Source organism: Desmodus rotundus, chromosome 11, assembly GCF_022682495.2.
Source record: "Desmodus rotundus isolate HL8 chromosome 11, HLdesRot8A.1, whole genome shotgun sequence".
In the NCBI taxonomy this organism is placed as follows: domain Eukaryota; kingdom Metazoa; phylum Chordata; class Mammalia; order Chiroptera; family Phyllostomidae; genus Desmodus; species Desmodus rotundus.
In genome coordinates, this window is record NC_071397.1 from 92,514,515 (window position 1) to 92,528,214 (window position 13,700).

Genomic DNA, 13,700 nt, shown 5'->3' on the forward strand with positions numbered 1-13,700 from the left:
CTTTTCCGCTCCCAAGTCTCTGGCACCTCCCGGTTCCTGCTAGCTTCCGCCTTCCGCCCTCCTTCCTTATTCCGCTGGTCCTGCAGCCCTTCGCTTTCCCCGCCTTCGTCCCCGGAAGATATCCGAGGCGTCGAGCCGGTCCTTGTTTGTCTGTCCCACGGGCACCAAATAAAGTTTCTTTATTCAAAAGCACTTTATTTTTTTTAATTTTTTAATTTTTTTGCACTGGTGCCGGCCTTCCTCAGCTCCACCCCCGCGTCCGCACCGCCTCTCGTCCTGCGGCGGGGGAAATCCCAGCATTGGCGGGGGAACTCGGAAGGCGATGGCGGGGCCTCCGGCGCCTCTCTCCGGACAGGACGTAGGGTTTGTGTAGCTTTCTTGGCTCAGTCGCTCGGCTCCTTTACCTCGTCCCCACTTTTGCGTAAAGCCCGGCTTCGCGGGGAAGCTGCGGCGGGCGGAACGGCGCCCGCTCGCCGCCGGCGGCGAGTTCAGTTGTGCCGTTGGGCTCCGCTTCCCGGGGGCTGCCGCGCGTATTCGCGCGGGGGCGGGGGCGGGGGCGAGGCGGGCCCGACACTTGAGTCTCCTGCTTGTGGCCACTCGCCCCGCTCCAGACTCGGATCGGCGTTGCAGCATCTTCTTGGGGTGACTTCGTGGCCTCTTCCCTTAACACCGTCACGGACTTCGAGCGGGGGCTGAAATCCTCCAGTTAGCCGCCCCCCCCCCCACCTCCCTGCAGTGATCATTCAAGCTTTTAATAGGTGTAGATTAACTTGTATTGGGCAGTTCACTTGTTTTTAAAGTGGTTTGATATATATTATTTTTTTAACTCCCCCTTGACTGCCGTGAGAGTTTATTATGCCTCTCCTGCCCTCTTTTCTTGGTATTGCAGAGAGCGTGGCTTCGATGTTTCAATAAACGCATTTTTGGGGGAGGGGTGTTAACATTCTCTGTAAAAGTTAGGAATTTCAGATCTATCGAGAAATGTGTTCTATTGCCGATCAGATTAATTCATAATCCCACTATAAAACGTGCATTTTGCTTTTTTGACATCGTGTGGGTCACCGTAAAAAATATCCATTTGTATAACTTGAATGGCCAAATTTATATTTGAGATACGTCCTGACTCCAAAATACTGCGAAACACAACAATTCTTATAACAGAGTGACTTGACCGGGAGTAGATTGAGGCCTGACCGGTACTAGTGGCTCACAATGTAAGCGGGCACTCAGCTTGTGCAAGTACATGGGGTGTTTGCTTAGAGTTTGAGCCCCAGCGTCCTCTGGACTCACCGTAACGTTCTGACCTGCGTGGGACCTTGCCCTGGCCTACACGCCTCCGAAGAAATCTAGTAGCTGGAAAAATAGCAATACACAGTTTCCAACTAAGTACAGTCTTCCCAGGACTGTCACTTTTTGTATCAACTGCCTTGGAAAACTGAAGTGTCAATTCATTTAGTATTCCTACTCTTCTTCCAAGGAATTAGTAGTGATTTTTAAAGGTTAAATTCTGATCACAGGAGTAATTACACCTATTAAAACCTAATCACTGTTTAGGTTTCTCCAGTACCACAAAATCAGTATTTTGTGATTTTTTTTTTTGCTATTTATAATTTTATAGCTATCATTTGAGGAAACCTCTTGAAAAACTCAAGAGTGTAACCCAATATTTTTCAAAAACTTCAGTAAGATATTTGAGTTTTTATATGTGTGATGATCCCAAGTTAAAGTTAGAATAGGTGATTGGGCAGAGGTGTTTTCAAAATTAGTGTGTCAACTTTCTTTTTACTTTGCCTCTGATGATCTGAAGGCAGAAGCGAAATGGCCAGCTAAGTTTTGTGCTCTATTTAAAAAATCTGCACAGAATTTCACCACTTACTAAGACCTGCTTTTTCTGAGTCATGTATTTTCTTAAAAGACTAATTACATTTAAAATGACAATCTGTAAATATTGGTTTTTGTATGTCTAAAATTGGGACTATTGTTAATTTTTTTTCTATGCAAGTATACTCAAGTTTTTCCTTATTTCTAGCTTTCTTTGATACTATTTTTTTGATTGGGAGTGTGAGCTGGTAGCATGCCTTGATTATGTTTAGGGACAAAACAGGATGGAAGGAGTAATTGTGCAGGTAGAGAAGGCAGCAGGAAAAGCCTTTGAAAATTAAAATTGTGTCAGAGAAAAGAAGCAGGTTCATACCCATCTTTCTTTGTGTTTTTCCAGCACAGTAGAGCCTTTAGGCCATGTTACACCTGCGCCCCATTCATTTCTCTGAGTAGGTGATGTCACTGAGTAATTGACGTGGGAGGAGAGAACCTATTGGATTTTTAGGGAAATTCTTTTTCTGTCCTAGTCACATTGGTAAAACTACTTTCTGACTAAGGAAAATAAAGGGAATAGAATGGGAAAGGTAGGAATGATTTAGTAAACTCCAGGGGAGAATCTGAGAGTAGAGTCACAAAGACTGCTTGGCTTCGATGACATACCAGAGAAGTTTTCACATTTTCCTGTGCCAGACGTTGGTTTTCCTTATGATGTTTGCATGAAAAGAAATTTTAATTTAAATGGGGTGATTCAGAAACTGAAGGATGACCCATCTTCTAGTATTAATGCTATTAAGTAATACATTAGTTACTTTTGTGACTCTCTCTTCTAGATCGTTTGCGTATCTTACAATTAAAGACCGAATACCACAAATCTTAACCAAGGCTATCGATACATTGCATCGACATAAAAGTGAATTTTTTGAGAAACATGGAGAGGTATGAAATTATTTGAATTTTAATTTTTTTCTTAAATCTTTAACAGAAACAGAGTAAGCAGTTTCCCCTCTGTGATCATGGTCATCTCACTTGTAGATAATGAAAGGACTCTTGTTCATAAGATGAAACTTAGAAAAAGTAGAAGAGATGAGCAGGATAATGTTGATATGTCTGGGTGTGTACTTTCATTTTCAGCTTAAGAATTCTAAATTTAGCCCTGACCTGTGTGGCTCAGTTGGTTGGGCCTCTTTTCCCAAAGCTAAAGCTCGCTCGTTCACTTCCTGGTCAGGGCACATACCAGGGTTGTGGTTGGGCCACCCATCAAGGTGTGCACAAGAGGCACCCAGCACCTCGATGTTTCTCTCCTCTTTCTCCCTCCCTTCCTTCCCCACTCTCTAGAAATAAAGAAAAACTTCTAAAATATTCTAAATTTAAATGTTCATGCTAGTTTGTGAAGACATAAAATGTAGTTAGGTAATATAGTAGTTTTTCCTTCTTAAGTATAGGTCCATAAAAATGTGTTACCTTAGGGGAATCATTCATTTATATATTACATACAAAGCATTTATATATATAATTTAATTATGTGTATATAGATTATTTATATATATTTTAAATATATAAATGTTTCTTCCATATTTCTGCAGAAAGGCATGGAAGCTGAAAAGAAAGCCATTTCTCTTCTTTCTAAATTGCGGAATGAATTACAGACAGATAAGCCAATTACCCCCTTGGTTGCGAAGTTTGCCGATACTGACATATGGAATCAGTACCTAGAGTATCAACAAAGTCTTTTAAATGAGAGTGATGGAAAGCCAAGGTGGTTCCACTCACCGTGGTTGTTTGTAGAATGCTACATGTATCGTAGGATTCATGAAGCAGTTATCCAGAGGTAAGTCTGTAACCATCAAATACCTGTTGAGATAATGTATTCTTTTTTTGGAATTGTAAAATGATAGGTGTAAAAACGAAAACCAGTGGAAACCTGAATTCAGCTCAGCAGATAGTAACGACACTACTGGACTCGGCAGATGTTACCACTGTACCGGAATAGGCGCAAGATTGAGTATCTGTAGGAACCAATTAAAAATCCTTACAAATGTACTATTCTAATAGAGTAAGATAAATTATGCTTATTGAGGAAAAAATGTTAATTTGAAATAATTATTTAAAAATTAAGATGGGACAAAGTAAGCATGTTTTGTTTAAAAAATAGATAACATGTCAGTTTGGTATAAGGAGTCAACAGAACAGTGAATCAATCTGTTTTAGTACTGTCTTAATCTTGAGCCCTGTTTTGTTTATGTATTTATTTTTAAATTGATTTTACAAAGAGGAAAGGGGGAGAGAGAAACGATAGTTTTTTTACACTTATTTATGCACTCATTGGTTAATCCTTGTATGAGCCTTCACTGGGGATGGAACCCGCAACCTTGATGAATTGGGACGACACTAACCACCTGAGCTGCCTGGTCATGCAGATTATCCAGGGCATCCAGGGCCTTTTTTTTTTTTTTTTTTTTTTTTTAACGGCTAGATTAGAAAAAGACTAAAGGTTAAACATTCTAAATAACTTGCGTATATTAATTTATTTTTCCTAAAAAATTCTGATAAAGAACTGATTTAATAGAGCAGAAGAAAATGTAACGTGGATCGCTCTTTTAGCTCACAGGTTAAAAGATACAGATTTGCTGAATGAGAGGAATCTTCTGGCATCTGTGTCTAAACATAGCATAGGATAATTTAAAGCAATCAGTCAAACCAGCACTAAAAGTAAAATTAAAAAATAATTTTGAGAAACATGCATAAATTTGAGTCTATTAGCTTTTTCTGTCATAATCTTTATAAATTATAATTTATTGATTTTGCTGAATAAGTGTGTTTTAGGACTTTGGTTCTAAAAGCAAAACATACTATGTATTAAAAGTCTGGCCTTCTCCCTGGCACACAGAAGCATCCAGGTAAAAGACTATAGCTGATAGTAGGGGCTGTCACACATTGAATACCACCCGCGTGCCGGTTACTTTGCAGCTCAGTGAAGTGTAGGTATTACTATGGTTTCCATTTTCTAGTTGAGGAAGCTGAGGCTCACAGAGGTTAACAACTTGCCCAGGATTCATGACTAGTGAATGGTAGAGCCAGTGTTTGAGCAGCCTGGTCTGTGTAAATTAGAGGAGCGCCCTCATCAAACGTTTTCCCAAGCAGCACATTTGCATGTATTTCAGGAACAAGGGTTAGTCTGAAATTCTGGGTGATAGTTTTATGGTTTGGAAACTTACCTGTATTAGCCAAAGATGCTGACGGGTTGAAAGACTGGGTGATGGAGTTTGGTTTAGTGGAGTGTGGAAGTTAGAAGGACAAAATGAAGGCTGTTTCTGAGTTTTATTTTCGAAGTAGATCAGGTCTGCTCAGAAGAATATGGAGCAGAAGTTCACAAACCCATCTGCATGTAATGCAGTTGGGGAGAATTTTTTGTTCTTGAATGTGCAGAATTTGAAATCACTATATTAAAAGAAATACCAATGACTTAAATTTTCAGTGATGGGGCCTGGGCATCAGGTTTTCTTTGCAGAACTCAGAGTCTGCACAGCCTGGGTCAATGTCTGCTGGACAAGAAGAGCTTGTTAAAAGGGGCAGAGGCCAAATTTAGTTCCAAGTTCCAGGAATGAGAATATTAGCCAGCAGTGGATGTAGACCTCTCTCCTACGCCGAGCCCTTTGCGGTTCTCTGAGGGTCTGGGGTTGGTGTGGCCGTGTAGCAGAGCTCAGATTGCAGGTCGGTGCAAGGGGGGCTGGCTCACGGCAGCACGAGCCTGGGGGTAGTTTTCAGATGTCCCATTTGTCAGGGCTCTTGCAGGAGGAATTCCTGTCCTGATAGCTCCAAAGTGACCAAAAAAAGTTTTAGGTTTTTTAAACTTTGTAGGATCCCATCACAGCCCCTGAAGGATAACCAACCACTATCCAGACCTGTGTTAGTTTGGCCTGTTTTTAAATTTCATTTAAATGAAATTAAATGGAGTGTAGTTTTGTGTCTGGCGTCTCTCACTCTACGTTGGTGAGATTCATCTATTGATACATTGTTTGCATATCATTGTAAGTCATTCGTTTTCATAGCTACATAGTTTTGCAGTGTATGAGTATGTCACACTCTGTCTGCCTGTTCTCCTGTTGATGGGTATTTGAGTAGTTCCCCCTCTGGGGTTATTAGGAAGAGTGCTGCTGCAAACATTCAAACACGTGTTTGGACGAACATCTGTGTGTATTTATTTCCGCTGAGTATGTACCTAGGAGTGAACCACTGGGTCCCAGTGTATGCCCATACGCAGCTTTAGTAGATTCTAAAATAGCAAACGTTTTAACATCGGAAATCACACATAGTTAAGTGAGTTTACTCTCTTAAATACAAGAAATAAAGCTCATTCTTAATATGAAGTGCGACTTTAATGAATGATTTGTTAGTAAAACCCTAGAACAAAGGTTGGCAAACTTTTTCGGTGAAGCACAGTATACATTTCAGATAGTGTGCATTTTAGGCTGTAGGGCCACATGGTCTGTGTTGAAGCTACTTAGCTCTGTCACTGCATGCAGCAGCAGCCCTCCGTGTCACAGAGACGGGTGGGCGTGGCTGTGTTCCAATTAAACTCCATTCACGGACACTGAGATTTTAATTTCGGGTGTCAGAATATTCTTTTGGTTATTTACAACCATTCAAAAGTGTAAAACCATTCTTTGCTTGTAGGTCATACAAAACAGGTGGTGGGCCGGATCGGCTCTGCAAGCCATCCTTTGCTGAGCCCAACACTTGAACCTATGTATCCAAGTAATTTTTATCCTTTTAAGTCACCTTGAGAGACTGACTTATTTCAGCAATGCTGCCATTGCTAAAAACGCCTTCTAATTCTTTGGAACTTTTTCAGAGCCAGTTTACAGGCCTCAAAAAGAATATTACTCTAATTTTTTTAGTTATTCCTCATTTTTGACTAAACATGTTTTACTCCATTTGATTAACACACTTCATTCTACTGAAATTGCTCTGAGTGACTTTTGGCTGTTTCCAAAAAGAAATGAACTCCAAAGGATGAAGACGCACTGTCACTGACAGGAGGACGTTTAATAATGTGCCACAGGTTCTGAAGAAAATTCCAAACGAGGAGTTCCAAAAGTGCTCTGAGCAATGGCAGCATCCTGGGGTAACGGTGCACTCCCAAGGTGGCTGGCTGGAAGGAGGCAGCAATCACTTGGATGTGCGCATTCTGGTAGGTGGTGGTTTTTTCATCAGTCCCGTAACTCAGTCACACTGTTGTTCCCCTAATGTGAATGACCGCAGGATAGAAGTGGCTAACTTAGAAGTTCAGATAATCTGAATGTCTTTCATAGTTGATTCTGAGAAGGCTATTCTGTTAGCATTTATGGCTCCCTAGTTATGTGTTTCTTAGGCTGGTATGAATGTTATTTGAACTCTTATGGACAGCATGAAGATGTAGCAATGGCACACATATCACCATTGGTCAGACTCGACTTGGGAGTAAAAGTTGTCAGGAAAAAAAAGTAAATAAAACATCTGCAGGAAAATGATCAAAATTGGTCACTATAATAAAACTTACATTTTTTATCTGATTTATCTTAAGTAGTCTTTGTGTCCCATAATGCTTCTGTTTGACTAAGTGATTACTATGTTATATTCAGATATTCTGTTTACATCCATATGCTACTTGGGACCTGCCACGTTCAGCACCCCCAAAAATGTTTGTTAAACTAAAGGAATTGTCTTGAAATTTTCTCTTTTTCCTTTTGCCCTGGAAAATAATTATTTACCCACTGGGTAAATAATTATTTTTAAGATGTTATTTATTTACTTTTAGAGAGTAGGGAAGGGAGAGAGAAAGAGAGGGAGAGGAACATTGATGTGGAGAGATGCCTCTCACACACCCTCATCTTGGGACCTGGCCCGAAACCCAGGCATGTGCCCTGACTGGGAATCGAACTGGCGGCCTTTCAGTTTGCAGGCTGGTGCTCAGTCCCCTGAGCCACACCAGCCAGGACTAAGTAATTATGAATATAGTCATTAGTTAATTAAATACTTTTAGTAAAATATTTAATTAGGGAACTTTTTGACAGTTAATTAAAATGAGTTGGGGGGATTTTGTGTACTTTATTTTTGTGTAACGTAACTTGATCTATGTTATACCTAGTGCCGATTACTGGTAGTTTTTGGGACCGAATGCTACTATTCTCTTTCCTTTAAAGAATTTCAGTTATTCAGATGTGTGGGGGAAAAAAGGTAGAGTTATATACTGTGTTTTCAGACTATAAGACGCACCCCCCCCAATTTGGGAGGAAAATGGGGGTGCGTCTTACAGTCTGAATGTAGCTCACCTGGTTGGGGGTGGGGGTGGGGTGGGGAGAGGGGTTTTTCCCTCTATTTTCCTCCTCTAAAACCTAGGTGCGTCTTATGGTCCGGTGCGTCTTATAGTCTGAAAACTGTGGTAAATGTTTCACCTGTGTTTTTCTTTTACTTTAGTCCACCAATCGATGACTTTGATGTATTCAGAGAATCAAAAGAGCAGAACTTCTTTGAGTCACAGGACTCTGTCATGGCTGTGTGCACCCACCTGCAAGAGTTGAAGAAAACTATTGAAGGCCTAGGTGAAAATCAGCTGAAAAATGAGTTTTTTAAACTTCTTCAGGTAAATGTGATAATTAATTCCCCAAGTATATTTGTTTGCATAAATAGCTAAAAAATAGACTGGTACACATTTAACAACAAAGCATGTATATACATTGTCATATTAGTCATAATTGGTCATTTATCATTTTAGAAGTAGTAGTATTCAAGAGATGAAAAGTCCATATAATCTCTTGAAAATGGGTTTTGAAATCTCTTCTATCCCAGCTGGAGGTGATTTTAGTGGCTTCATAGCTTTTGTCATTCTTGAGAGAATATGTCAGCCTGGCCTGACTCGGGCTTGAAAGCTGGCTTTGCCCCTTATTTGCGGTCGGACCTGAGGCAAGTTACTCAGTGTCTCTGAGGGTAGTTTCCTTATCCTGTTAAGTAAGGGCGGTACTGCACACCCCGTAATTCCGCGTGGGTATTGCACCGTCTGGAACACCGAATGTGCCCTCACCATCATCACCAGGTAGAAACTGTCCTGTTTAATATGGTGTTATCACATTTCTTTCTTTGTCTTGTGAAAGTCTAGTTATAAATTCTCATTCAAAAAGTTCTGAAATTTATGTCACTAGGATCAGAACTGTTTGAAAATGTATAGTTCTACACAGTATTACCCCAGCCCTCACTTCCTAGGAAGTTAGAAACATTTTCAGAAAAAGATGTTAGAAAATGTCATAAAGAGCAATAAAGCAGGGGAGGGGGCAGGGGAATGTTGGAGGAGGGGCAGTATTAATAGGGCTGCCAGGGAAGGGCCTGCTCAGACGGTGACTTGGGGAAGGACCTGAAACAGGTGAAGGAGAAGGCCCGCACGTCTGGGGGGAGCATTCCCCCTGAGGGCCCCAGGGGGGAGCCTGCCTGGTGTGTGAGAACCTGGAAGGGACCCTGTAGGAAGTGAGAGAGGTAGGAGGAGGGGCTGGAAGGGCCTCAATGCTGAGGAAGCAAAGGGAAGGACTTGGGTTTGATTCCTAAAATGCAGTGGAGAGCTACTGGAGAGTTTGGGTCAGCGAAGTAACAGTAAATGACTTATTTCAAAGATTGCTTCTGAGAACAGACTGAGGGAGCTCAGGGGAGAAACTGAGTTAGTAAAATGACTCTCATGAGGGATGACAAACCGAGATGGTAGCATAAGAGGTGTCACATGTCACAAGGTTCTGGGTACCCTTTGGAAGTAGAGGCTTCAGAACATGCTGACAGGCTGTGGGATGTGACGAGTGCTGGTGAAACGTTCAGGACAAGCAGTGTAAGCTGAGTGATTAAGAGGGGAAGGCTTATTTTGAGCTTGGAAGAAAAGGTGTCGGGGTATTGCTAACAAACCTAGTAATCCTTTCCCCCTCTGAACTATTCTTTGTGCTTAGCTTAGAATTAAAAAAAAGAGAAGCAGCATGTTACTCTTTACCCATAACAGCCCATTCTTTCATAGTCTTTGAATACGTCTTTGTCCCGTAAGTATAAATTGGGAGGAGGACTACCAATCTATTTTTTGTCACCTACTTCGGCCAGCTACCCCAAATTGCCACTCTGCTGCCCAGTGAAGGAGGCCAGAGTTGCTCCCCATCAGGGCTCATGTTGACCAGCAGGCCGACTTCCTACGAGGAGCTCTGAGTTTTAGTTTGTGGGGATATTGATCTGTATTTAAAAGCCACAGAACTCTACTCCTGTCCACACAAACATTTTGGTGTCTACTCTGTCACACGGTGTTCTCAGTGCCAGGCATGGGATGGCGAGAAAGACCAGTCCTTGCTGTCACAGAACTTATAGTCTTGAGGGCCTGTAGTCAATCAAATAAGGGCACAGATCAGAACTAATGACAGGGCGGAAAGTGGTGTGAAGGAAGCAGGTGGCCGGCCAGCGGGCACCCTGACCTGGGCTGGGGAGGGCCTCTTCTACACCGTTGGATGTTTCTGCATCCGACTTGGGCTTACACTTAAAGAAAACTTACAAAGATAAAAATAAATGTACATGTGTATATGTTCATTTACTCTTTTAAAAATAATATTCGTGGTTGGAATATGCATTTTCCTCTTACTTTGAATCACAAGAGTAGAGTCTCCTTTGGCTAATATTTATTGAGTACTTCCATATGCCAGCTATTGGGCACATTACTCAACACCCATCATGTCCATTCTCACAATAACTCTGCAAGGTAAGTACTATTATTACCTCATTTTTCAGTTGCATAACCTGAGCCTTAGAGGTCGTATATGATGTACCAGTGGTCATTAATTGGAAATGCTGGGATTTGAACCTAGGACTGGCTGATTCCGGAGCCTACACTCCTAAATATGTAATTTTAGTTACAGCTTAAAAAAATAGGATTATATGCCATTTCCTACAAAATAAGCTTGAATATTGTTTCAATTTAAAGTGGAATAATTACTAGAGTTGGAAGGGTCTCTAGACTAGACATCACTGTTTCCAGTGTCTTTAGTTTACAAGTTAGAGAACTAAATCCCAGAGACTGGATTTACTAAAAGAATTGAGCAGTTTTGCGGTGGGGTTTGGGGTGGGGCTAGGAGGAAGAAAGGCATTTTTGTTTTTCTCTTGACACTGAGTTACAAAAGCAAACTTTACAGCTTCTTTTCACAGCATCTGATCATGTTCTCATATCTGCAAGATGCAAAAACTTTCATTCTGATTAAATGATGATATGGGTCATTAAAATCATTCAAACCAGTTTTTTAAAGTTCATCATATATTGACCAATTAAAGTTTCATTGTTTTACCTTTTTATACAATATCATGTAAACACAGTCTGCATCACTAGACTAGGTAGATCTGATGGACATTTCATACTGAGTTCTGTAGAAATGAATTTATGAATACTTGTAGCAACCCTTTCCCCACATCCTACATGTTAAGTTTTTGTCACTTAGTCAAAAGAAATGTGAATGTTTTGTACTTTCTCTTTTTCAGATTTCACTGTGGGGAAATAAGTGTGATCTGTCTCTGTCAGGTGGGGAAACCAGTTCTCAGAAGACCAATGTCATAAATACTTTGGAAGGCCTAAAGCCTTTCATTTTAGTGAATGACTCGGAACATCTTTGGTCCTTACTTAGCAATTGCAAGAAAACAAGAGAAGAAGTATCTGCTACTAGAGTGGATATTGTTCTGGATAATTCTGGATTTGAACTTGTTACAGATTTAATATTAGCTGATTTCTTGTTGTCTTCTAAACTGGCCACCGAGGTCCATTTTTATGGAAAAACGATTCCATGGTTTGTTTCTGATACTACCATACATGATTTTAACTGGTTAATCAAACAGGTAAAATGTTCTAATCATAAGTGGGTATCCAAGTGTGGGGTTGACTGGGAAAACTGTATTAAAGTGGGCAGATGGGTTTATCATGATCATATGTTTTGGACGCTGCCTCATGAATTCTGTGCGATGTCTCAGGTTGCTCCTGACTTATATGCTGAACTACAAAAGGCTCATTTAGTTTTATTCAAGGGCGATTTGAATTACAGGAAGTTGACAGGTGACAGAAAATGGGAGTTTACAGTTCCATTCCATCAGGCTTTGAACGGCTTCCATCCCGCCCCGCTCTGCAGCATCCGAACATTAAAAGCTGAAATTCAGGTTGGTCTGCATCCTGGGCAAGGTGAACAGCTCACATCTTCTGAGCCCAACTGGCTGACCACTGGGAAATACGGAGTATTTCAGTTTGATGGTCCACTCTGACGTGGTTTAGGAACTCTGAGTTGTGTGGAAAGATCCGACAGGCAGTTTTCATCCACAGGAAAGCAGCGTGTGAATTTAGTCACTTGACTGCTTTGCGTTAGCTCCGGGAAGCTTGGCTTCTTGGTGCTCAGTGGCACGCACTGGTTGCTTTTTCCTTTGAGCATTTTGCCCCATATGTTGTTTTGGGGATAGATGGGTTAAGCCTGTTACAGATACTTACATTTATGTTGGAATCTAAGTAACTTATTTCAAGTTAAATGCATATTTTCACGTGGTTTTCATGAGCATATTTTTAATTGGGCAGAAAGTGTAATATAAGTGAATAAGTTAACTTTTTAAATTATAATGGTGTATGGTATTTGATATCCTAGGAAGCATGGAATTTTATTTAACTTGATTTGGGGCTGTAGAAATTAGGGCTCTGTGAAAATACACATCTTAAATATACTTTGTTGACAGACACATTTCTTACAACTGATATTTGAACACATGAAAGTAAAAATTACCTCATAAGTTAATTGTAATTTTGTCTTTAAATTTTATTTCATTTCAATAGCCTGTTTTACTTGCCTGCATTTAGATTTTGATTGACCTTTGGAATGGATGGTGGGAAACACAAAATTGAGCACAATGGAAGAATTGGCATTTGAAGAAAAATGCAGTACCTTTTACATCTATTTGTGATACCTATAATCCACTGGAATATATTATTTTAACAGATCAGTGTTTTAAATGAGCAGACTTTTAGATTGTTCTGCAGTTTTAAAAGTGCTTTAGAGAGAAAAGAACTTATGTACTGAATTTGGAGTTGATTCATTTTTTTATATTCTTATACACTTATTGGTGATTGTCAGATCTTAAAAACAGTGTCTTTCAGGTCAGTTTCTTTTGCAACTGGAATTGGAAAACCCTGGAAATGTTTGCCCGCACTAAAAAAATAAAATGAATTGTACCGAGAGTCACATTGGTTTTCTTTTCCAAAGGGAGTAAGTCAAGACTTCAGATAGGTGCATATAACGCAGCGGCTCACGTGTGTTTCGGAAGCTGCCAAAGCAGTTCTTAAGGGATATCACTTAAATGAAGTTATTGTGTATGCCTTTAAGGGTTTAACTTTTTTTTGGTAAAATGTTTATATAAACCTGCACATTTTAAATTTACCTTTTCCTTGTTTACGTATGTTCCTATTGTAAACATTAAAATATCGAGCATATTGGAATTATTTAAAAAATTTTTTTAAATTTATTTTGAGAGAGGGGAAGGAAAGAAGAAAGAGGGAGAGAAACGTCAGTGTGAGAGAGAAACATTGGTTGGTGGCCTCTTGCACAATCCCCAACTGGGGACCGAACCCACAACCTAGACCTGTGTCTGACTGGGAATTGAACTGGTGACCTTTTCGCTTTGCAGAATGATGCCCGACCAACTGAGCCACTGCAGTCAGGGCACATACTAAATTATTTGTCGACACTTGACAGAAGTTACAACACAATTTTATATTTCTGTTGACTTCTTAGCCACAATGTGAGCTTTAGAATAACATATTACAGTTCCCAAAGCACTGGATTTCTTTTATTTTACTGTGTTTGAGAACATGA

General features: G+C 40.4%; 1 protein-coding gene across 2 annotated transcripts; it reads left to right on the forward strand.

Annotated features, from left to right (window-relative positions):
• The first annotated feature begins 211 nt into the window (after window positions 1–211).
• ARMT1 (acidic residue methyltransferase 1) lies at window positions 212–13,066 on the forward strand. 2 transcript variants are annotated; one of them, XM_024551973.4, is made up of 5 exons: window positions 212–363; window positions 2,652–2,757; window positions 3,405–3,649; window positions 8,278–8,443; window positions 11,341–13,066. In XM_024551973.4, exons 1-5 carry the CDS (start codon window positions 323–325, stop codon window positions 12,106–12,108), a joined length of 1,326 nt encoding a protein of 441 aa, XP_024407741.2. In that variant the 5' UTR covers window positions 212–322; the 3' UTR covers window positions 12,109–13,066. The 2 variants fall into 2 exon arrangements, with proteins under 2 accessions (XP_024407741.2, XP_024407742.2); XM_024551974.4 differs by having other exon boundaries at window positions 255–358.
• The last annotated feature ends 634 nt before the right edge of the window (window positions 13,067–13,700 follow it).